The sequence below is a fragment of the Platalea leucorodia genome (assembly GCF_965183815.1).
Source record: "Platalea leucorodia genome assembly, chromosome: 4".
NCBI lineage: Eukaryota > Metazoa > Chordata > Aves > Pelecaniformes > Threskiornithidae > Platalea > Platalea leucorodia.
The window spans coordinates 5,589,326-5,613,129 of record NC_138826.1 but is presented as its reverse complement, the minus strand read 5'-3'; the positions used below and the strand labels follow the sequence as shown (position 1 = coordinate 5,613,129).

Genomic DNA, 23,804 nt, shown 5'->3' with positions numbered 1-23,804 from the left:
CGTGCTCCTCCATCCACAGGGTCTTCACTGCCTTCTTTCTCTTCCTCCCCTAACAGATGCCACCGCCACGACCGAGGCCAGCTTCACGGCATCCGTTCCTCCAGGTGGGTCTGAATTTCTCATGGTCTTTATGGGCAATGCTTTTGGCGGGAGCAGGTAGTGGGTCCCAGGGTGGGGTCTGGTCTTCTCCATGGGCGAGCAGAGCCAGGGAAACGCACAGCCTAACTCAGCAGAAGGTGACAGTCCTCGAGGTCTGAAACTCGTAGAGCATTGCCAATGCCCCGGCGAGCGAAGGTGCCTGCGTGCCAGAGGGTTTTCCCATGTTTTCCCCGTCTCCTCCTTTCCAAGGTGCCTCCCTGAGCCTGGTGAACGGCAGGAACCGGTGCGAGGGGCGCGTGGAGATTTACCGGTACGGGAGCCGGGGCACTGTCTGTGATGATGGCTGGGACCTGAACGATGCCGAGGTCGTGTGCAGGCAGCTGGGATGCGGCTTCGCTGTTTCTGCACCATCAAGTGCCCACTTTGGCCAAGGCACTGGCAACATCTACATGGACGATGTGCGCTGCACAGGGAGGGAGTCCTCCCTCTTTCAGTGCAGCCACAGTGGTTGGGGCGTCCACAACTGTGGCCACCAGGAAGATGCTGGTGTTGTGTGCTCAGGTACCGTTGCTTTTCCTTCCTGAATTCCAGTCTGCTGTCCAAAAGTGGCCCTTGTTGGCCGCCACTCGGTATGTGTTGGAGACGTGTTCAAAGATTGTGGGTTTTGTTGCTCCCACCATGGAAGACCACCCTGCTGAGACCCCCAAGCTCTCCAGCGCCCACGTGACAGGGTGGCACCAACAGCCCCAGTGCCTGGAGGAGAAAACCCCGTCGTGCTCCTCCATCCACAGGGTCTTCACTGCCTTCTTTCTCTTCCTCCCCTAACAGATGCCACCGCCACGACCGAGGCCAGCTTCACGGCATCCGTTCCTCCAGGTGGGTCTGAATTTCTCATGGGTTTTTTGGGCAATGCTTTTGGCGGGAGCAGGTAGTGGCTCCCAGGGTGGGGTCTGGTCTTCTCCATGGGCGAGCAGAGCCAGGGAAACGCACAGCCTAACTCAGCAGAAGGTGACAGTCCTCGAGGTCTGAAACTCGTAGAGCATTGCCAATGCCCCGGCGAGCGAAGGTGCCTGCGTGCCAGAGGGTTTTCCCATGTTTTCCCCGTCTCCTCCTTCCCAAGGTGCCTCCCTGAGCCTGGTGAACGGCAGGAACCGGTGCGAGGGGCGCGTGGAGATTTACCGGTACGGGAGCCGGGGCACTGTCTGTGATGACGGCTGGGACCTGAACGATGCCGAGGTCGTGTGCAGGCAGCTGGGATGCGGCTTCGCTGTTTCTGCACCATCAAGTGCCCACTTTGGCCAAGGCACTGGCAACATCTACATGGACGATGTGCGCTGCACAGGGAGGGAGTCCTCCCTCTTTCAGTGCAGCCACCGTGGTTGGGGCGTCCACAACTGTGGCCACCAGGAAGATGCTGGTGTTGTGTGCTCAGGTACCGTTGCTTTTCCTTCCTGAATTCCAGTCTGCTGTCCAAAAGTGGCCCTTGTTGGCCGCCACTCGGTATGTGTTGGAGACGTGTTCAAAGATTGTGGGTTTTGTTGCTCCCACCATGGAAGACCACCCTGCTGAGACCCCCAAGCTCTCCAGCGCCCACATGACAGGGTGGCACCAACAGCCCCAGTGCCTGGAGGAGAAAACCCCGTCGTGCTCCTCCATCCACAGGGTCTTCACTGCCTTCTTTCTCTTCCTCCCCTAACAGATGCCACCGCCACGACCGAGGCCAGCTTCACGGCATCCGTTCCTCCAGGTGGGTCTGAATTTCTCATGGGTTTTTTGGGCAATGCTTTTGGCGGGAGCAGGTAGTGGCTCCCAGGGTGGGGTCTGGTCTTCTCCATGGGTGAGCAGAGCCAGGGAAACGCACAGCCTAACTCAGCAGAAGGTGACAGTCCTCGAGGTCTGAAACTCGTAGAGCATTGCCAATGCCCCGGCGAGCGAAGGTGCCTGCGTGCCAGAGGGTTTTCCCATGTTTTCCCCGTCTCCTCCTTCCCAAGGTGCCTCCCTGAGCCTGGTGAACGGCAGGAACCGGTGCGAGGGGCGCGTGGAGATTTACCGGTACGGGAGCCGGGGCACTGTCTGTGATGACGGCTGGGACCTGAACGATGCCGAGGTCGTGTGCAGGCAGCTGGGATGCGGCTTCGCTGTTTCTGCACCATCAAGTGCCCACTTTGGCCAAGGCACTGGCAACATCTACATGGACGATGTGCGCTGCACAGGGAGGGAGTCCTCCCTCTTTCAGTGCAGCCACAGTGGTTGGGGCGTCCACAACTGTGGCCACCATGAAGATGCTGGTGTTGTGTGCTCAGGTACCGTTGCTTTTCCTTCCTACATTCCAGTCCGCTGTCCAAAAGTGGCCCTTGTTGGCCGCCACTCGGTATGTGTTGGAGACGTGTTCAAAGATTGTGGGTTTTGTTGCTCCCACCATGAAAGACCACCCTGCTGAGACCCCCAAGCTCTCCAGCGCCCACGTGACAGGGTGGCACCAACAGCCCCAGTGCCTGGAGGAGAAAACCCCGTCGTGCTCCTCCATCCACAGGGTCTTCACTGCCTTCTTTCTCTTCCTCCCCTAACAGATGCCACCGCCACGACCGAGGCCAGCTTCACGGCATCCGTTCCTCCAGGTGGGTCTGAATTTCTCATGGTCTTTATGGGCAATGCTTTTGGCGGGAGCAGGTAGTGGGTCCCAGGGTGGGGTCTGGTCTTCTCCATGGGTGAGCAGAGCCAGGGAAACGCACAGCCTAACTCAGCGGAAGGTGACAGTCCTCGAGGTCTGAAACTCGTAGAGCATTGCCAATGCCCCGGCGAGCGAAGGTGCCTGCGTGCCAGAGGGTTTTCCCATGTTTTCCCCGTCTCCTCCTTTCCAAGGTGCCTCCCTGAGCCTGGTGAACGGCAGGAACCGGTGCGAGGGGCGCGTGGAGATTTACCGGTACGGGAGCCGGGGCACTGTCTGTGATGACGGCTGGGACCTGAACGATGCCGAGGTCGTGTGCAGGCAGCTGGGATGCGGCTTCGCTGTTTCTGCACCATCAAGTGCCCACTTTGGCCAAGGCACTGGCAACATCTACATGGACGATGTGCGCTGCACAGGGAGGGAGTCCTCCCTCTTTCAGTGCAGCCACAGTGGTTGGGGCGTCCACAACTGTGGCCACCAGGAAGATGTTGGTGTTGTGTGCTCAGGTACCGTTGCTTTTCCTTCCTGAATTCCAGTCTGCTGTCCAAAAGTGGCCCTTGTTGGCCGCCACTCGGTATGTGTTGGAGACGTGTTCAAAGATTGTGGGTTTTGTTGCTCCCACCATGGAAGACCACCCTGCTGAGACCCCCAAGCTCTCCAGCGCCCACGTGACAGGGTGGCACCAACAGCCCCAGTGCCTGGAGGAGAAAACCCCGTCATGCTCCTCCATCCACAGGGTCTTCACTGCCTTCTTTCTCTTCCTCCCCTAACAGATGCCACCGCCACGACCGAGGCCAGCTTCATGGCATCCGTTCCTCCAGGTGGGTCTGAATTTCTCATGGGTTTTTTGGGCAATGCTTTTGGCGGGAGCAGGTAGTGGGTCCCAGGGTGGGGTCTGGTCTTCTCCATGGGCGAGCAGAGCCAGGAAAACGCACAGCCTAACTCAGCAGAAGGTGACAGTCCTCGAGGTCTGAAACGAGAGAAGGTGCCTGCATGCTAGAAGGCTTTTTTGTCCTGGTGCCATGTTTCCCCTTCCCCTTATCGCCACGGTCCCCCTCATGGTACCCTGTGCCCCAAGGTGGGGCCGTGTCTGTGCCCCAGCACCTTTCTCCTGAACGACATGTCTTACTTTTTGCTCTTCTTCCTCTACACCCACATCTGCTCTGGCCACGACGACACCTCCAACAGGTCATGTTCTTCTGTCGCTCTTCTCACCCTTTTTATTTTTGAGCTGTCTCCCTGTTGGGTTTTTTAAGATTTTATTTTTGTTTCTATGGCAATATCACTTCAAACTATCATGATCGTATTCAGACAGGCTGTGATATCGCCTTGCATTTCAGTGATGCTTATTTTGCAGTTATGCTCGTTGTCTCTATGCAAGCCATTTCCTTGCTGGGCTCTTCAGCTGGGTCAAGGCTTAGGAATTGTCACCTAAATCTCTAGCTTTTAACCATATATATCAATATTGGCAGGGTGGTGTTCAAGTATTGCAGTGTGGAATTTTTGGCTTTTCTGCTTACTAGAGCTGTTATGGTCTTCAGCCTGTTATTTTTGTCTTAGAAAACAGATTTTAAATTTAGAGCTTGACCATTCACAGTACAAAATAGTACAAAAGCGAAGGTGCTTGAGAGCCTGTCCAGGCTGATCAGAGGAAGGGGCAGTGTCTGGGTACAGCTGATGCTCCCAAGCTTGGAATATCCTGAGAATCCCAAAATCCTGAGGCAGGGAGGAGTGTGCTGCACTTGGCGGGGTATCCCTGTGCAGGAATATAAAATGGGGGGTTGTTGCCTTTACGTGTCACATCTTGTAGGAATTAAATTCTGAGCTTGTGTTCACCTTCCTATAAGGAAACTTTGGGGATTATCTGTGTGTTTAATATAAGACTTATATGCCATTCTTGCTGGCAGGAACAGGAAAGCTTTTTGCAGCTACACTTGTAGGAGAAATGAGATATATTTAAGACTTGGCCCAGCAGCCTGGAGTGCTTATTTCAGTCTGAGACCATAAAACTACAGAGTTTCCTAGAAGACTTGCAACTTATTTGTCTTCCAGAGTCCTTAGGGCAATAAAGAGAAGCAGCAGAGTAACTGAGGGGATGCTGTCTGTTCAGGAAGGTTCTTCCATTTTGACAGTCATGACACCTCCTAGAATCAGACCTTGACTGCAGAAAGGAGACACCAGAGCAGAAAGCGTCAAGATGTTACCAGCCCTCCCTGAAGAGGGTGGGCTGACACTATGGGTGTGACAGGGAGTCCCGAATCTGATATGAAAGTAAACCTAAAGCAAAAACAAATATTTGTTTTGATTTGGGTCATACAGAATATCACCTGCAGTCAGCGGGAGACCTGCTTTTCAGCAGCTGTGGATGAGACACGTACAGCTCAAGTACAATTTTGTAGAGGCTACTGTAAGTAAATTCTCTTCCATTTCTTTCTGCAGCACCTTATTTTTGTGGTGGCTCAATCTCAAATTCTTCTGGGATGCTGCAGAGTCCGTTCTACCCTGGAAGTTATCCAAACAATGCTGACTGTGTGTGGGAAATACAAGTAGAGAACAATTTCCGTGTTATGCTCACATTTAGAGATACTGCGTAAGTAAAACAAAGTCAAAACTTTCTTGAGAAGTTTGAAAACTTATTTGAAAGAGGCAACCTTCCCAATTTTAAAGATACTTTCAATAACATCCAACAGTTGGAAGACCAGAACAAAATCTGGGTTACTGTAGTATTTTCTGCTCACAATTTTCTGCTACAGTTACAGACAAAATGAATAAAACCTCTGCCATGAAAACTTTAGAGTGCTGAAAGATTTTCTGATGTGTTAGGCAGTCAAATCAGAGTTTCTGAAATGCATTTGACAAGGTGCTGACGTTTGTTCGCCAGGATGCAAAGCGGCAGATGCCAGTATGACTATGTTGAAGTCTACGACGGGCCTCCACACTCTTCCCCGCTTCTTGGGAGACTTTGTTCTGGTTCCTTTCCCACGTACATATCCTCTTCAAACATGATGACCGTTCACTTTCACAGTGATTCTAGATACACCTTCAGAGGGTTTCAGGCTCACTACTCCTCCATTCCAGCAGATCACAACACTAGTAAGTTCCCGGTCGGTGTTTCTCAATGAACAAGCCTGTTTATTGCTTTTGTTTGCAAAATAAATATTTGTGTATATTTAAAGAGATTAGGGAAATGAAATGATGTGTGTGAAATATGATGAGTTGGTGTGTGAACTGCCTACCTTGTAAATTAAGAAAAAAACAACTTTTGGTTCAATTACAACCTTTAATCATTAACAAATTCCTGAAGTCACTAATATATTGTATCTTCTTCTTCTACCAGCCCTTCTGTGCTTACCAGACTACATGCATGCAGTGGTTAGCAGAGACTATCTTCAGTCTCAAGGCTACTCGGCAGAAATGGTCACTCTGAACGACCGTCGCTGTAAACCAACAATCACATCACACGAGGTTGTATTCAACATTCCCTACAACGGCTGTGGGACGATACGAGAGGTACGCTCACCGTTGTGCATGCTTGAATTGCAGGACTCGCTCTGAAAAGTCATGAAAGGGCCACTGTGGTCCACAGTGCTAAGAAGTGAACCAACAAGGCTCGGAGGTTTTTAGTGCTTTGGCTTTCCATGCCTTAGGGAATCCCCATGCTTATTAGAAATGAGCTTCTAGGGAGGAAAGCATGGGAGGAAGTTATATGAACTTTCCATGATTTAAAGTAGACATAGTCTTGTAAGTGCCATGCAGGTTTGGGATGACTGTGTACTACACGATTGGTGTTTTGTACAGATGTTAAATGAGTTGACTCTGCCTTGGATTTAACAAAGAGTTTTTCTCCACTGATTTCTGTTTAATTACATACTTCAGCAAGTTTATTTACAACTTGTGAGCAGAAAAGACCAACATCAAGCTTCTTGGTTTAAAGAGCTTAAGATAAATCTACATTTTTAAATTGTTTATTACTCTATCAAAACTTAGAACACAGAAAATGACAAAAATGCAATTCCTCATTTTAAATTACATGTTAAACAGGAGAACAATGATACAATCAACTATTCCAACATGATCAAAGTTACATCTTCTGGGTACATTATCAAGAGGAAAAAGAATATTCACTTACACATCAGTTGCAAAATGCTACAGAACACATGGATGCAAATAATGTATGTTGCTGAGGATACTATAGACGTGAATGAAAATCAGTTTGGAAGATATGACGTGAACATCACTTTTTATGATTCCTCATCATTCTTGCGGCAAGTGCACGACTCTCCATACTACATTGATTTGAACCAAAATTTGTACCTTCAAGCTTATCTTCACAGCTCTGACCCAAATCTGATTGTGTTTGTGGACACATGTGTGGCATCACCTGATCCTCATGATTTTAACACTCTGGCCTATGATATAATCAGGAATGGGTAAGAACTTTCTCAAGTCGTTAGAAGCATAGCTGTAATACACTTTCTGTATTTATTTAAAAGAATAGAGCCAGTCTGAATTGGTTTAGATCTCATTATCAACAGACTGTTAAAAGGGGTCTTTGATTTTTTTATTTTTACAGCATGAGTCTGGAAATAAGAAATGACATTTAGACCTTACTAACATTTCATTTCACTTCATCCTTGCCCTATATGCAAAATTCAAAGTAGTGGGAGTGAGGTAGATGAGATGAGAGAGTGAAAACTGGCAGCAGGAATCTATCGTTAAGGTGTTAAATATTTTAGCAAAACTAGGTCAAGCATTAGACTCATTTTTTAATGCCTCATATAGCACAGACATTAGTAAGAGTCTGTTCTCCCCTCTTCAGCACTTATAGTCTCCTTCTCTTGGAAAAAAAAAGAGTTGCCAATGCTCTAGCTGCTTCATAGGACTTAAGTCTATATTTAAAAAGTTTATACTATGCTATAAAAGTTGCATTTTTATCCGATTGTGTTCTTAGTACCTGGCTACAATATAATTTTCTTTTAATCTATTGTATTTTTGCAGGAAGGTACATGTGTGTATCCATGAAGACTAATTCTCTGTTTCATTTCTTTCTAGATGTGCTAAAGATTCCTCCTATATCACATACTACTCCCCCTACAACCACTTTGCTCGGTTCAAATTTAATGCCTTTGAGTTCATTAGCCGCCATACGTTAGTCTACCTGCAGTGTGAGCTGGTGGTGTGCAGGCTCGGTGACTATTCCTCCCGCTGCTACCAGGGCTGTATTCATAGGTCCAAGAGAGACACAAGTTCTGCCAAGGAAAATGTGAATGTGGTTGTCGGACCACTTCAGCTTCGAGAAGGAGGTGCTCAGAGTAGGAATACTGGTAAAGTCAAATAAATCTCTCTCATATTTACTCTAAGACTACTTTGAGCTTCAAGAAAAGCCATAGCTCTGCTTTTCTGATATCTATCACTGAAATCTGCTGTTGCTACCTTTGCCATAAAAATGAAGGGATTGTTTGGCTGACCCAAATGTCTACAAATCTCTTCTTCTTTCAACACCTTGCAAACCCCCTGTTTTCACCTGCATGTATAAAAAGTATAACTGCTTTGGCTGTCCCAAAGGAGAGGTAGAGTGTAACCCATTGCAGTGCTATAACTCTAACTAATTAGCTCCAGTCTGATTGTGTAACATGATGGTCAGCTGGGAGCCAATTTCCAGCCTTCTTGAGAAACATTTCATTCCCTCAGTTGTCTTCTACTTATGAAGTTTGCTTAGTTAAGTTGTCATCCCTGCTAATATAAAGCCTGTTCAAACAGTCTCATAGAATCACAGAATGTCCTGAGTTGGAAGGGACCCACAAGGATCGTCAAGTCCCACTCCTGTCCCTGCATAGGACAACCCCAAAATTCACACCATATGTCTGAGTTTAAACCAATGAATCTGTAAGAAGTTAGCATATTTCTGACTCTGGTCTGGGAACCACCCCTTTTAACGCAGCAGCTCTTTGTGCCCTGATCTTTAATATATTGAGACCAAACCCTCTTTGCCTTTACTCGCAGGGCTGGACTCTTCTGTGCTTCCTCCCCAGGCAGTTGCTGCTGCTGATAATCCCCTCGCACCCGTCGTTGTTGCTGTCGTTATTCTGGCAGTTGTTGTTTTTGTTCTTGCCGGTTTTCTTGTGAGACCTGCACTGAAGAAACCGTTTTCGCACGGGATAATGTGAGATCAAAGGTCAGCATCATCCACTAAATGACTACAGGGCAAACACCACATATTATGAGCTGCCAAAATGCTTCACTGATGACAGTCACATATGTGCCGTTTGCAAGAAGCTGTGATATCTTTATCCACAATGAATCCTAGCCTGTTACAATGCTTTAGAATAACTTTGTAATCCGAACACCTCTTAAACGATTAAGAAATAATTTCAACATTCATGTCACGAGTTGTTTGGTATAATCATTATATCATTTTTCTCCTCTTTAATTCTCTTGTCACATCCTTCTAAGACCATCTATCTAATGCCTCAAAACTTTGTGAGCTGGAGAGAAAATACAAGTGAGGCATCAATAAATATGTCAAGGTTTATTAAAAGGGAGGAAGATTTAATCTGGGGAGAAGTAATAGTCATGTCTGGAAAGGAAATGTAAAAATTTATCTTACCATGGCATCTGGAATTGCGACTATACAATATTCTAATTATTTTGAGTATTGTTTTTAATGCTAAGTTTCTCATTGAAACAATAATGGATCTGTGCTTATTTATAAAATGCAGAGATTTCCAAGCTAAAGTAATCTGTTATGTGAGGAGTGTAATTTAAAGTCAAAGGAAGGAATGTTTACAAAGCAATAATTCTATTTTGTCTTTCAAATTAATCTCTCTGTGATTAAAATACAAATGAATGCTGTACTGTGTTGAAGAGTGTGGTCTGTTGGATTAAAAATTCACCAAGCAATGGACTGAGCCCCTGCTTCTGAAATACTACATAGGGAATGTCTAAATATCTTAATGTAGGCTTCAAAATGAATGAGCTAATTCTTCTTCTTTCTGCACATGCAAATTTACAGAAAATATCTGGGACTGGAAAGCCAGATTGCTGACTCTTGATTTAGAAATGCCTTTTCTTTGGCTTCCATTACTTTCTCCTGGGTGTCCCACACAAAAGCAAAATGACCCACATTGTTCCAGGACCTAAGGACCTGTCTATCCGCATTTCCCCCATCCCTGTGTTCCCTCCAAAGCAGATGGCTGGTTGAGTCCCTGAGCAACCTCTCCCATCCAAGCAGGCCCCACATCTGCTGCTGTTTCCACAGCATCACCAAAGGTGAGGACCTCAGGAAACGTGACAGGATCTTCCCCTATGTGCCAGTGAGGAATAAGTGTCTTCTACCACCAGTGTGTTTCCCCATGTTATTGCAGAGAAAGCTTTCCCTCCAGTCTTTGACTTTCTGCCCATCAGTTGTATTTTGCAACACTTCTACATCCTGCTGTGAAGAGGTGTGAGGTATCTCTGTTTTGTATGAGTGTTGGGCACACCTCTGTCTGTGTGGCCACAGCAAGGTATTTTAATGGAGTTAAACTGTAAAGGGTGGGTAAAAAAAAAATAACAATCTAGCAGCAAAGGTAAAACAATGTCCAAATCTCACGGGGAAGGCCTTGAGAGACTCCTTAGTTCCTCATTGATGATAGATGTATTTGCAAAGATAAGGAGCAACAGAGCACAGAAATCATCATGCCTTGAGAGGTCTAGAAAAAGTTCCCTAACCATTTTAGTGCAACTACTGTTGCTCTTTTCTCTCCTGTCATTTCTGTTATCTCCTCATGACACACGCCTCCTGCTCCCGAGGTCCCTACTATAGCCCTGGTCTCCTTCTCACTCCACATTGTGGCACTTGTCCCCATGAATGCCGCAACCTGTTTCTTACACCGCCGTTAGGTCCCTGCTTCTGCCTCCAGCCTCCATGCCATCCACCCCCGTGCCACCTCCTCCTTGGCCATGGGCACCACTGCTCACCCAGGGCATCCAAAAACACATCAGCTGGAGCTTCCTCTGCACCCTCAGCACCACCACCTCAGCCCAACATCTTCGCAACAGATGTTTCCCTAACTTGCCTAGGCAATCTCTTCTCATGCTTAATGAGACTCACTATTGAAATTAGCATCACCGTTTAAAAGGCTTTTCACAACGCCTGCCCTCAATTTTCACTGTTGCCATTCAAGCCCATTAGTTCTTGCCCTGTCCCTCCTGGCCATGGGGAGTCATCTTCTCCCCTTTTTCTTTAGGTGCATTTTACCTAGTTGAAGATTGATGGTTTTTCCATTAAGTTTTCACTTCTCTAGATTAAATAAATCCAAATTCAATAGATACTGAGCTGTTAAAGGTTTTGGGTTTTTTTGCAATATTTAAGGCTGAACCACACAATGTGATCTAAAGGTTTGTCAAATCAATTGGAAGCCTTCCCATTGATGTACATCCTAAACCAGGCAAAACTGTAACTCTTATACAACAGATTGAATCTCATTCAGGAGACATTTCACGTCTCACCAAAATGTCATTTACATGTTGAAAGACATTTCACATCTCCTTTTGAGAAGGAAGAGTTTTGTTCAATTTTTAATACTTCTGGTTGCTGATCACAATAAAATTATTGAGTTACTTTTTTCTTTGTGGTTGTATGCTTTGTGGTTGTGAGGAGTTTGGCTTCTCAGGACTTACCCAGCCTTTCAGAGTGTGTTGTGCACATTCATAAATCAGGCTGAAATATGCTGGAAATGCAAACAGCCAAATCGCACATAAATATTTACCAATGGTGCGTAAAAACATGAAAAGCAAGGTCTGGGATTTTTGCCTTTCATGTCTTAGTTGAAAATACAGAGAATTAAAGTCAAAATGTAAACTAAAGTTGTTGATTTGGCCTTTTGTTTTGTTGTCCTGTTTATTCATTTTGTGTGGGATCAGTGTTATGCCAACCCCATAGTGAAGGCTGGTGCCTGCAAACACAAGTATGTCAAGAACCAGGAGCGCATGGAGGCCATTGCCTTTGCTCTTTTTAAATGAGCTTTCTGGAGGCTGCAGATAGGCTTGTGGTTGTCACCTCCTCCACCCTCAGAGAAGACACACCAGCTATCACTTGGTAGGTTTTTGGTTTGAATAACTGTTTGACTTTGGTATTAAATTATTTAATTTCTTCCTAGTGTGTCTGTCACTACTCAACTATGTAGTACGTACTTGTTCACTCAGTAGTATGTACTCAACCAACAATTTCAGCACCAACTAAACCTGTTGTTTACAACATCATGCTAAAATCCCTTGCCAGTGTCACCCTGTGTAGTGTGAGTTGTGTTGGGAGAGGACAGTGACTGAATTACACCACGTATATCCAGACCGCGTAGGTGCAAGTGTTCATAACTGCATATCCCTGAAGAACTCCCCTGAAGTGGCACTTGAGAAGGTTCTTTCATGGAAAGAGAATGGTTCCACAGCAATTTGGTTTTAAATATGTACACTTTTTCTGGTAAAAAAAAAAATTGTACAGACTCTATGGGTTCCTGCCATTACGCTCTTTCCAGTGTTATCATGCAACCTATTTGGCCAGCATCGGGGTTAAAGCAAGCTCAGAAACAAAATTCTTGTTTGCTTGTTTGTATGCTGAATTTCCTGTGCTTTGGTGTCCTGTTTATCCTTCTATTCTAATTTCAGAGGACAAAGCAGATAATTCAAATCTGTAGTCCTCCTTCCCAGGAACATACTATAAAAATATTTATAACTGGGTATAAATAAATATTGTTTTGTTTCTGGATCCCATAGCTCTCAAGTAGATTCGTTTTCCAATTGTTAATAACAAATCCCCATATTTTGTAGATTGAGGAGTCTGAAAAAACAGCTACTTTGGGTTTGCAGGCTATGGGTAAGAAACACAATTTTTCTGGTTTTTATTACTTTCTCCCCATGCCTTGCCATAGAAGCCCACAGATATTCATTGACATCAAGCCAAATTAAGCAGCTAAGCATAACCCTCTGCTCACACTTCTGACTCAGGTGTCCTTTAATGCCTGAGACTGAACACTTGCACCAAATTCCAATTAAATAACTAAATGAATATATTCTGGAGATCACTTTCACTTGACTGATAATTTTATTTTATTTTTTTTTAGTAATTCCATCAGACTCAGCAACCATGGGCAAGGTTCATTAACAGGATTGCACTAGAATCTACCTTGAATGGGAAATCAGGTAGGCAGCCACTGCAGCTGGGTTGCTGAATTGTCCACCACGCTTAATAAACTCAGAGGAAAGAGCAAAGGCATTGCTTGAGACTGACCCACCACTGCCCTTCTGTGTGTGACAAGGTCAAGATAAAAAGGATTGCAGTCCTTTGCTGTCCGGCATCCCTGAACCCAAGCACAATTTTTCACACGATTTCTGTTAAATGCCTTATGTTTCAAGGAGAAGAGATTTTCCTGGGGTTTTTTTCTTCAGTTTGGTAGTTTGGATTTCTTTTCATGGGGTTTTTAAATTTAATTTTTATGTGTTTTGGCAGTTTATATCTAGCTGGGAAAAACTCAGGAGATATTAAAATTCTCACAGCAGCTTGTGTATTTTAGGAGATTTTCTATCTCAGGCTCAAGAACTAAGACACAAAAAGCATATTGTAACGAAATCACGCCTAGCTGAGGAAACTCATCAGTGACCCAGCTGAGTCACTGGGAGTGAGATTTGTTTTCATTTCCTAGAATAACATTTGGATCACCTCTTTTTCCCTGAATCACCTGGTGTCCATCCAAGCAGATTTTTCCTTCTTCTTTCTGAAATAAGTGAATTAGACACAGGCTATAATGTAGAAATTAATTGGACTGCTGCTGTTGTAAAGAGCCAGTCAAGTTTGAATGACTGTCGTCTTCTTTTTTTGTTTGTTTTTTTTTTTTTTTCAGTTTTCAGAAACTATAGTTTCAGAGAGTTGGCCTTTCTCTTTCCTCCTCTTTCTATATGAAGACTGTCAGGGCTGTATTTTGTCCTCATAGTCAGGCAAACCTGTTGAGTCTAAGGAAGTTCTCTGTGGGTGTCTGAGTGTCTCAATAGAACGGATAAAATGTGGGTTTTGAACAGTTGCAGTCAGATGAGTGTGGCCTGGTAGCCTTGGAGGCTGAAATCCATCTACTAGGATGGGGATGAAAGTCCAGTAGAAACCCATCTAGTGGTGATGGGGATGAAGTTTGTTATGTTTTTTTTATATGACTTTTCCCTTTATTGCTTCTTTTTCCTCCCCTCTCATCCCTGCTCCTACCGTGCAGACAACTTCCCAGTGCATGTCAAGACCTTATTACCCCTTGCCTTATCTCCCTCATCCCTTCTGCTTATTGCTTTATAATTTAGGTGCTGAGTAAAATTAGGCACTCACTAAAAAGGCTGAATTTTCTTCTGTGCCTGACCAGTTGCTAGCAAAAAAGGAACCTGACTTGAGGGCTCCTCATTTGATGAGGGTATCTGGTTATAAAAGGTTTATACACAGGTTCAGCTGGGGATGTTGAGGTTTTTCTGAAGCATTTGGCATTAGTTACCACCACCTTCCATTGCTAAGCCTGGATTTGAGCAGAGCTTTTTTCCATGAGATATAATGAAAATTGAGTTACGCTGATGTGAAGGCTCTGTTCTCCCACGCAAAGAGGTGGCAGGGAGCATGATTTAATATTAATGTAGCGAAGCCTGGCCTTCTTTCCAAAATGCTGGATCCTGCTGTCCCTAGTCATAGGCTCAGAAAGGCTACTGTGAAGCCCCAGTTACAGGAGGGTGGCCAAAACCTGTTACTTCAGTTTCTTTTCAAGCTCCTGGGCAGCTTGGACAGAGTGCATCTGAAAGCTGCACACTGTGCATGTAGAGTAAACACTTGATCTGAGCCTTGCCAGCACGAAACAAGCCTTCTTTGTTTCATAACATTTCACTGGACTTCTCTAAGGAATGCATTGTTGAGGAAGACAAGTGGACTACTCTCTGCCAACACTGCAAGGATTAATCCAGGCGTCACATGAGATGCTTCCCGAAGGCTGTGAAGTATGACAGCTCGGATGACACTTACAGATCAAGCTGAAAATTAATTGTTTGAAATACAGACTAGAATTTGTACAGTCTTGAGGGGTTTCTGGCATTGCATTTTAAAAAAAAGCATCTTGTTTCCTAGCAGATAAGGCAGTCCATTGCCCCGGTAATGCTTACAGCTGCAGGCGCTCTGGTGCCCAGGGCCTGGCTGTGTGAGCCACGGGAGCATGGGGCTAAGACCTCAGCTGGCTCGTGGTACCCCTGCCCTGAGATGTTCCCCAGGTGGGGCTTTCCTTGCTGGGGCTCACTCTGTCTGGGCTCCTGGACAGCACAAGTGGCCCAGGGCAGGAGGTGCTGCAAGTCCCTGCAAACCTCTCAGCCCACAGAGCCCACAGACGGACCCCGGGCATAGCCACCACCACAGACGTGGGCTGGGGGCTCTGGTCTGCAAGGGGACTGAGGAACACAACCGCCCCCAGCTCCACATCAGGACAGTGGAGAAACCGAGAGGCGGAAAAAGTCTGCCATCATTTTTTGCTTTGCATCACTAATTTTCTCCCTGGCTGCATGCAGCTGGTTCCTCTTGGGCCAGTGGCTGCTACTGGATGTGGCAAGGGGAGGGTTTAACCACTGGTCCTATAAAAGAGAAGGGCTGCAAACAATAATTAGGGTAACAAAAAAATCAAGGTATTACAAACAAACCCTTGGCAAAAAAAGGTAAGAGAATATTTTTAAAAGTTAAAAGTATCTCTATTGTATGAAATTACTAACTTAATAAAAAAGTAAGGCTGGTCAAACTGCAGAGCGTACTCCTTTAAATCCACATGCTTACAAATTCTGAAACATGTTTTATCAGCATTATAGGGAACGCAGTTAACATGAGTCCCATGCTGACCGCTGCGTGGAGGATGTCTGTAGGGGTCAGGTACTATGCCTTATGCTATTCAGTGCTACCTCCCTCTCCCCTGTGTTTTCCTCTAAAATCAATATTAGCAAATTTTGTAACCTGTATCAAAGACCACTCAAGCTGGTAGACATCATGGGTGTTTAGTAGGCTTGAGGACTGAAGATGCCACCAAATATTTTAATTATTTTTTTTAATGTAATGTAGAAAACACATATATTGTATTGTATTTTAATGCATTGTAGGAAAAAATACATAATGATAAGTAATTAATTTTCTTTAGTGCCTTGGAGGGGCTTAGGCAAAAATATAATGACACACTGAAAGGGAACCCTAGCAAGCAGGTAAGAGCATTTGGTAAAAGCATGGTGAGCCGCGTATGTGTAGCAGGTTAGTCACAGCCTAGAGGTTAGACACAGCCGAGGTCTGAATTACTGCTTTGGATATACCAGTGTCAGCAGAGCTGTTCCTTACAGCGAGGTGTTTGTCTGTGGTATGGTTTCTGGGAGCTTTGGGAATAACATTAATCAATGATGTGGGTAATAAACTGGAAGTAGTTCAGAGCCAAGGGGTAGCACAGTGGTCTCCACTGGGCAGATCTTCAGCTGGAAGCCACTCAGCATACGTGCAGCCAGTGCAAACGTAATACCTAATGCATTCAGTTTTTACCCCAATAAGTGAAACGCTGAAGGCAGTGACCTGCTGCTGTTCTATTCTGAGCACCGGCTTCCTTGCCTAGCCCATTGCTGGTCCGATAAAACACAATATCGCATGCTGGAGTCCCCACTAGATGATGATGGCATTGTGTCAGTGTAACTCTAACTTTATGCAACGGCCACAAGAACACTCAGATACCTTACCCTTGGAAGACACTTTAAAATCAGGCCCAAAACCACAGGATCACAAGCCTGGTGAGCAGCACGGGTTAGAGCACACTTTCACTGCTGATGGGGTCCTTAGAAAGCTGTTGTAAACTTTTCCTCCAATAGCCTGGGACTGCGTGGGTCATTGAAAACACATCAGTCACTCTAATAGTTGATCTAATTTCCTTTTGTCTTCCAAAGTGTCATCCCCGAGGCTAGTGAACGGGTAGAGCAGATGTTCTGCACCTCTGGGAGAAGCTCATTTTGGTGAGGGCACAGGGGAAATCCTCCTACAGTGCCGAGGAGGTGAAGCTCTCTTCTGGCAGTGCTCCCATAATGGATGATTCGTCAATCACTGTTTTCATCAGGAAGATGCCGGTGTCACCTGCGCAGGTGACTTCTGATGTATTGACGTCAGCGATCAATAGCATGTTATACACATCTGCTGGACCGAGATTCTGATGCGCAGCGAAAGGGAACATCATTCTTAAGCTCTTCAGGACATCCCCAAACTATCCTCCTGCATTTCAGCAAATACTACTTAAGAGAGATCTATAACCCACATGTTAGCCTCCACGCTCAAAATCTTTAACTAGTAAAATCTAAGGAGCAGGACAGTTACATTTCCTTTTTTTTGGCCGAGTAGGATGCCATTCGGAGGCTTACCCATCTTCCCATTCCCATTGCTTCCTAACTAAGGAATGAATTCAACGGATCGTTCATAAGAACCCCAGAGAAACTAACCAGCGATTTTCTTATGTGTTGTAGAAAAGCATCTTTCATGCAATGTATTACTGTATTTGCGAAATACACGCTACTATGCATTTAAAATATAAATAACCTTATAAAGACAAAATTTCAATGTACTGAGAGTTGGTTTGTGGGGTTTTTCCTAGCAGCGTGGGTAAATAGATAATTTCTGTTCATTTTGTTTAGTGCAAGTTGTTAAAAACGCGAACTTTCTGACTCTCACTGGGGGGCCATTTTTGATGATTTCTGGGATATAAGTGCTGCAGAAGTTGTCTGTAACCAGAAGGCATGTGGGCATGTTGTATCATCATCTTCAGGTGATGTCACCTTTACTCACAGCCCAAGAAATATTGTCAAGGATGATGTGCAGTGCAGAGGGAATGAGAAATACCTGTGGGAACGTTCTTGCAGGGGGTGGTATAGAGAGAAGTGGGATGCCAGTGTCATCTGCTTGTGTACACACTAATATCTTTGCTTTATCAAGAAGAGTCACGATTAATTTTTAATTTTGTCAAATTCAAAAGTGCTCCCATGAACTAGAAGAACTCTTTTCTCAACAGCATTATGGCTCTCTTGCCCGTAACAAGGCTCTATCCTACACAGAGAATTTCCCTCTTTTTTTTTAATCAATATTTGTCATTGCAAACTTCCATCCAGCTAAGACACAAAAACTTTTAGAGCGTTTTAATCAGTACCACTCGGAGTCCATCCAATACTTTTTTGATACCACATTACTTTAATCATCTGTAATCTGTATTAACCAATTCTATTTGCTTATTACCGAGATTAGGGAGGAGCACCAAAAAGCAATCCCAAGGCACATTCTGTCCTTACAGAACCAACAAGCTTTCACATAGGAGACTTTTCATGAACATAAGGTCCTAATCCCACATGCCTCACCTTGACAAAGCTCCTATTGAATGCCTGTGGACTATTCATTTGAGTGAGATAATCAGGATAAAACAAATCCAAAGGCTTAGAGTCACAACTCTTTTGTAGCCCAGGGGCAGGGAGCAACAAGAAGGAGCCAGGGCTCTGTCAGATCCCTCTGAAGAAGGACATGCCATGCTCAGACTTCTGGCAGTTCCAGGTCCTTACTCAAATTTAACCCTGGCAACTTTTTTTAATATCTGTCAGATGGTAAAAAAGTTGCAAAGTCTTATCCTGTTCCCCACTGATTTTCAAGTTGCTAGCAAGGAAAGTCAGCTCATAATCTCATCTCTCATCAATTTTGTCATCTTCAGAACACACGTGTTACAAAGAGCTTAATTAACTAGTTGTTGAACACTATCTGAAACAAAAATAGTTTTGCAAAGAAGGATGAAGTATTATCACAACATCATAGAATTTCTTGAGTTGGAAGGGCCTCATAAGTATCATCGAGTCCAACTCCCTGCTCCTCGCAGGACTACCTAAAACTAAACCATAGGACTAAGGGCGTCGTCCAGATGCTCCTTGAGCTCTGACAGGCTTGGTGCCATGACGGCTTCCCTGGGGAGCCTGTGCCAGTGACCAACCACCCTCTCAGTGAAGAACCCATTCTAAAAATATAGTTAATTTTACAAAAACTCTGATTTAGTTTTAGTTTAGTTTTAGAACACAATAGACAATATAAGAAAGAGGCTCCTCACCACTTGCAGAGAGCAGACAGAGGTACAAAGTTCTCACCAGTTGCCACCAGGTACCACAAAGGTCTGTTGTGTTTGCTCTGCTGCTGGCAATTAATTAATTAATTTCTTCTGAAATACAACCGAAGCTGCTAAGATAACAATTTTCATGTTGTTCATATTTTCATATTTCTAATCCACAGCTTCTAGAGGAGGCAGGACATATGATGAGTTTTATCATTTCTTTAACTGATCATTCTAAGAATTGGGTATTTACTGGTAAATATATTTTGCTTTTGTTTCATGCAAAGGGAAAAAGATAACATTTATTCAAAGAGGATGGAAAAATGCCGTGCTATACTTCATCAAATGATGTAGTTGACTCAAATGTTGGAAAACCATCTTGAAAAAGAGTGTAAGGTGTGCGCTTCAGAACTTATCAATGAAAATCAGACTCCCTTAGCCTATCTCACTGCTTAGCAAATCACGTTGCAAGCAGATGAAAATCTTGGACATACTTTCAGAAATGCATCACAGAAGAGCAAAGCATCCCTCACACATGCCTGCTTTGACTCTCTGGAGGTTGTTCTCAGGGAACACAGCCTTCCCTAAAGTGCTGTGCTACTCCAAAGATTCACTGAACCTGCACAGAGCAAATGGCCACTTCCGTCGTTCTTACAATAAGCCTGATTACAAGCAGATTGATCCAGCAGAAACATTTTTATGACTGTGTGTTTGCACAGCCTTCCATGTGCAAGCCTGCACTGCGGAAAATATCAGTGTACAGACAAAAAAGATCTACACATCTCTTTACATGCACCTTTTTCCTCTTTTATCTGAGCCACTGAGGGCTCATGCAGGGAAGAAAGTTTTCCTAATTAATTGATGTAGTTAGCCTGATTGTTTCTTGTTGTTTATTTTCTCTACTAATTCATCTTCCCTATTTTGTTAATTACTCTTTTCATCATCTTTCATTAGTAACTAATAAACCAAAGCTAGGTCAGCATCAGTTCTATTTATCATTATTATTTCCAGTAAATATGTATCAAAATTTGATGCAGCTTTGCACTTACATCTAGTATATTCAGCTACCTTATGAATCAAGACCCAGAGCATTGCTACATTAATTTCCCGGGGAAAATCAAAGGGCCAGACCCACTCTCTTTGCTCTCTCAGAGGTGCCACTGAGGCTGAGGGATGGCAGGAACCATGCAAGGGCCCTGCTGAAGTCCTCTATTAGGACTCTAATATTGCTTTAAAAAATCCTTGAGTTTTATGCAGGCACAACTCCCAGTGTTTTCTCCAGAGAAGCATTTTTGAATTTCCCTAATCAATTTTTTTCCTTAATTGAACACTACACATGAGAAGGAGTATCAGAAGGAGTCAATTAATCAAAATCAGTGGAAACATTGGCTCAGGGCACGCTTGTCTCCTCTTCTGTGATTTGGGCTTTGATGACTTTAATTTGGGAGTTGATTGGTTTGGGGTTTGGCCATTTATATGCTGGGTTTTGTGTTGTCTCTGTGCACTTTTTAATCAGTAATGTATTGATTATTCTTATGTAAAGATGTCTCTGAATCAAAATCCTGAGAAATTGTTACAGTCTCCCCAAACTCTCAGGAGATAAAGCTCTAAATAGAAATGTAGCTTCATAAATGGATCTTATTTCTTGAAGGAATCAGACTTTTACAGAGTTAGCGTTTGGTTAGACTGTGTGCTTTGATCCCCATTTCTTATTGCATTTATTTTTTACTATCAAAATCTGCTTAGAAGAAATTTAAAGGCAGTATTAGTCACACCTCACTCCCTGGCACCTCCAATGCACTAGATGGCCACTTCCATTTTTGTAATAACAAATGCTTAAAGGGTGCTGGAGACAGTCAGCGGCACCGGTGGTAGTCTGTGTGACCCCTACCCATGGTACCTGCTGAGATCGAAGGCATTTGCTAGAACCTGAGAATACCTCTTTATTAAGACTATACCATTGTCCACGTGAATGTGAAAAGCAGGAAGAGCTGCAAGAATGCAGCACACACCAAGATAAGCAGCCTGTGTTGACACAAAGCCTTAGCTGGGTAACAGGATGAAATGACCTCTCCTACTGTGTGCAGAGCCAAGATCACCAATACCCATTTACATTGGCACAGCCTTCATCTCTGACAAAGATCTTCCCTCGCAGGATTCACAGGGGGGGATTGGGGCTTCCAGGGGCTGGATGGTGACATCTTTATCCCAAGGTAATTCTCCACTGGGACCAGGAAGCCAGACCCAGCACTCAATACTCAGTTCTGTCCACTGAAGATGACTTGACATGTAAAATTTCCACTTTGCTTTACCGATAAATTCAGCATAAATGCAGGGAACCTGTTTGAAGGTTATGTTATCAGCGATGTGATTTACTTCACCTGGGCTTTGCCCTTTTCTCTATACATTCTTCAGTGTGCAAAAATACTTTCAGAACTTATCGGGGTTGAATTTAGTGGGATGGCTGGCAGAGAGAAAACATGAAAAAAGAACGCATTGAAAGAATACGCATTTTAAGTATAATTGAGAATATGGCTGGACAGCTAAGCAACAAATATTAGGGCACTACGCAGCTTCATATAGATGTCATGGGTAACAGCAGCAGTGAATATACAACACCACAGGCCTTAATAGGAGCAAGCAACCAGGCACATACCCAGGGTCTCCAAACCTCGGCAGAATATTGCGTTTCCAAATGCAAATCATACCACAAAGCTGTACAACAGCTATTCACCATCCTTTGTTGCACACACATTGCACCCAGCCCCCTGCTAACCTCAGGCGTGCACAGGAGCAAGGACCAATGTTATCAGGTAATTCTGCTGCTCCTGAGGCAGCCGGGATTGGGGCTGGGAAAAGTAGAAAAAAGGCAGTCTTTGGCTCCTCTGCTTGCTCATTTTTCCTTGTGCATCTTTTCCACCTTGCTGCTCTTTGGCAACATATCATTTCATTCCCCTGTTTTTTTCCAGATGTTTTTCAAAGTAGAAAAAATAAAGAACCTTCATTTACATGTACGTCTTGAAGGCCTCAAATGTTCATTTGAAGTTGGTCCTTCTCCGCTCTTACAAACAAAAAGTAAAACTGATGAAACAAAACATGACATTTCTTCTGAAATCAATGTTTTGGCTTGTCCTTATTATATTTAACTAAATCATTTTTCATCACGCTTCAGAAGACACCATTTTTTAAACAGCTAAGCAGGTCCTTACCAAAGGAGTTTCATGACCTGAGAGAAATATTTCCCCTGTCTCCGCAGGTCAGTCCTGAAGGGGCAGATGAGTCTACTTAGAATCATAGAATCATACAATAATTTAGGTTGGAAAAGACCTGTAAGATCATCGAGTCCAACCATTAACCCAGCACTGCCAAGTCCACCACTAAGTCCACCACCACTTTACTTGTGTGGGGAGCCAGGTTTCGGCACGCTGGTCCCTCAGCCCCACTAGCTGAGAGCTGCCAGGGCTGTTTCTGTATGGCACTGCAAACACCTCCACTGCGGCAAGGCACTAGACATGGCCATTACCAGACTGTTGGAAATGCGACGGGTTCAGCAAAACCAGGATTTTTTGCATAAGGAATCTTCTCAAAAGTGCAGTGAGTATGCTTAAAGAAATAACAAATACATTACTATAGCATGGAAAAAAGTGCACCATTTTGTGAGTTCACACGCATTAGTAATTTCTTTTTTCCAGGGAAGAAGAAATACAAATAAGTCTTTGTACAAGAGAAACACGTATAGGAGAGAGGCAGCCAGCCCTAGTTTATCTCTTCAAAGATACTTCAGTGAAATCCTTTACAAATATCAGATGGGAGAGCTATCAGGTGTCATGGTTTATAACCTCTTTAAGTGATAACGAGTGAAGAGCTGCAAGGGAAGATGAATGCCTGAAGTGGGCCAGAGTTTCTCCTGATCTCCATTTGGGCAGAGACGTATCCTCCGACCTTGGCAGGAGACAGGTGAGGAATGGAAACAACCATCCTGCTGTTTGTAGCTGTCCCTTTTGCATATGTTTTTTTTTCACCTCTGCTTACTTTTAAAGGTATTTGCTGAAGTGGAGGCCTCTTTCTGGGCCCTACAAAAGCACTGTGGTGTTGGACCATCTTACCCAGAAACGTGCTCACTCCCTAAAGGACAGTGCCTCGCTGCCCTCCAGTGGCAGGAGCCTCCAGAACAGCTTGCATTTTCCCATTGCTTTTAGCCACTTAAACTATGTAGACACAGATACTTATGGAAATTATAACACTAATTTTCCGTGAAAATTAGATGTTTAAATGCCTTTGGTGAGCTTGCTTTTGTTTGCAGCTGCTGGAGAAGTTGCCCAGTCAGAGCTGCAGAGCAGCATGACTTCATGGAGAACTTGCCCCTTAGCAGAAGGTGTCCTACGGAGAATATGTCACACATGCAAAGATATGTACCTCTGTCTGCATAGGCACACATATCCCATACTTTATGTATGCTCCTTCCCCAATATTCAGATGCTAGATTTCACAATACAAAATACACACTGAAATTTATATGTAATTAGAAAAAGCTGGAAAAAGCTATTTCCAGGGAGGGTAGTTTTGCCAGTGCAGCAAAACTTCACTCCGTGAAGAAAGGTTAACACCCAATCTCCAGCATAAAACTATTTCACTACAGACAAATGCTGTTTGTTTTCTGTGAGTGAATTTTGATAGATTTCTTTAAGAAGATGTTCTGGGAAACAGCTTTGCTAATCCAAGACCACAAAGGTCAGCCCTACTGTCATCACTGCTGGTTCCTGCCACACAGGATTAGTCTCCTTGCTTAGCTTTGGACTGAAGTCTTACCACATTCTTTCTAATGGCACTTGCAATGTCCGTGACGGGAGCTGCAATGTTTAATGCGGAGGCTGGTCATTCTTTGTCACCTACCACTACAGATTAGCTGT

General features: G+C 44.3%; 1 protein-coding gene across 1 annotated transcript in view; it reads left to right on the top strand.

Moving 5' to 3' along the window:
• Window positions 1–320: 320 nt before the first annotated feature.
• LOC309588915 (scavenger receptor cysteine-rich domain-containing protein DMBT1-like) overlaps window positions 321–23,804 on the top strand; it is a gene marked incomplete at both ends in the record, with an annotated part of 41,017 nt that continues 17,533 nt past the window's right edge. The window contains 9 exons of the mRNA XM_082308726.1: window positions 321–660; window positions 1,220–1,531; window positions 2,091–2,402; window positions 2,962–3,273; window positions 5,207–5,357; window positions 5,649–5,860; window positions 6,105–6,277; window positions 6,809–7,197; window positions 7,820–8,091. Of these exons, the coding sequence (XP_082164852.1) occupies window positions 321–660; window positions 1,220–1,531; window positions 2,091–2,402; window positions 2,962–3,273; window positions 5,207–5,357; window positions 5,649–5,860; window positions 6,105–6,277; window positions 6,809–7,197; window positions 7,820–8,091 (2,473 nt within the window). The remainder of the gene's footprint in view (window positions 661–1,219; window positions 1,532–2,090; window positions 2,403–2,961; window positions 3,274–5,206; window positions 5,358–5,648; window positions 5,861–6,104; window positions 6,278–6,808; window positions 7,198–7,819; window positions 8,092–23,804) is intronic.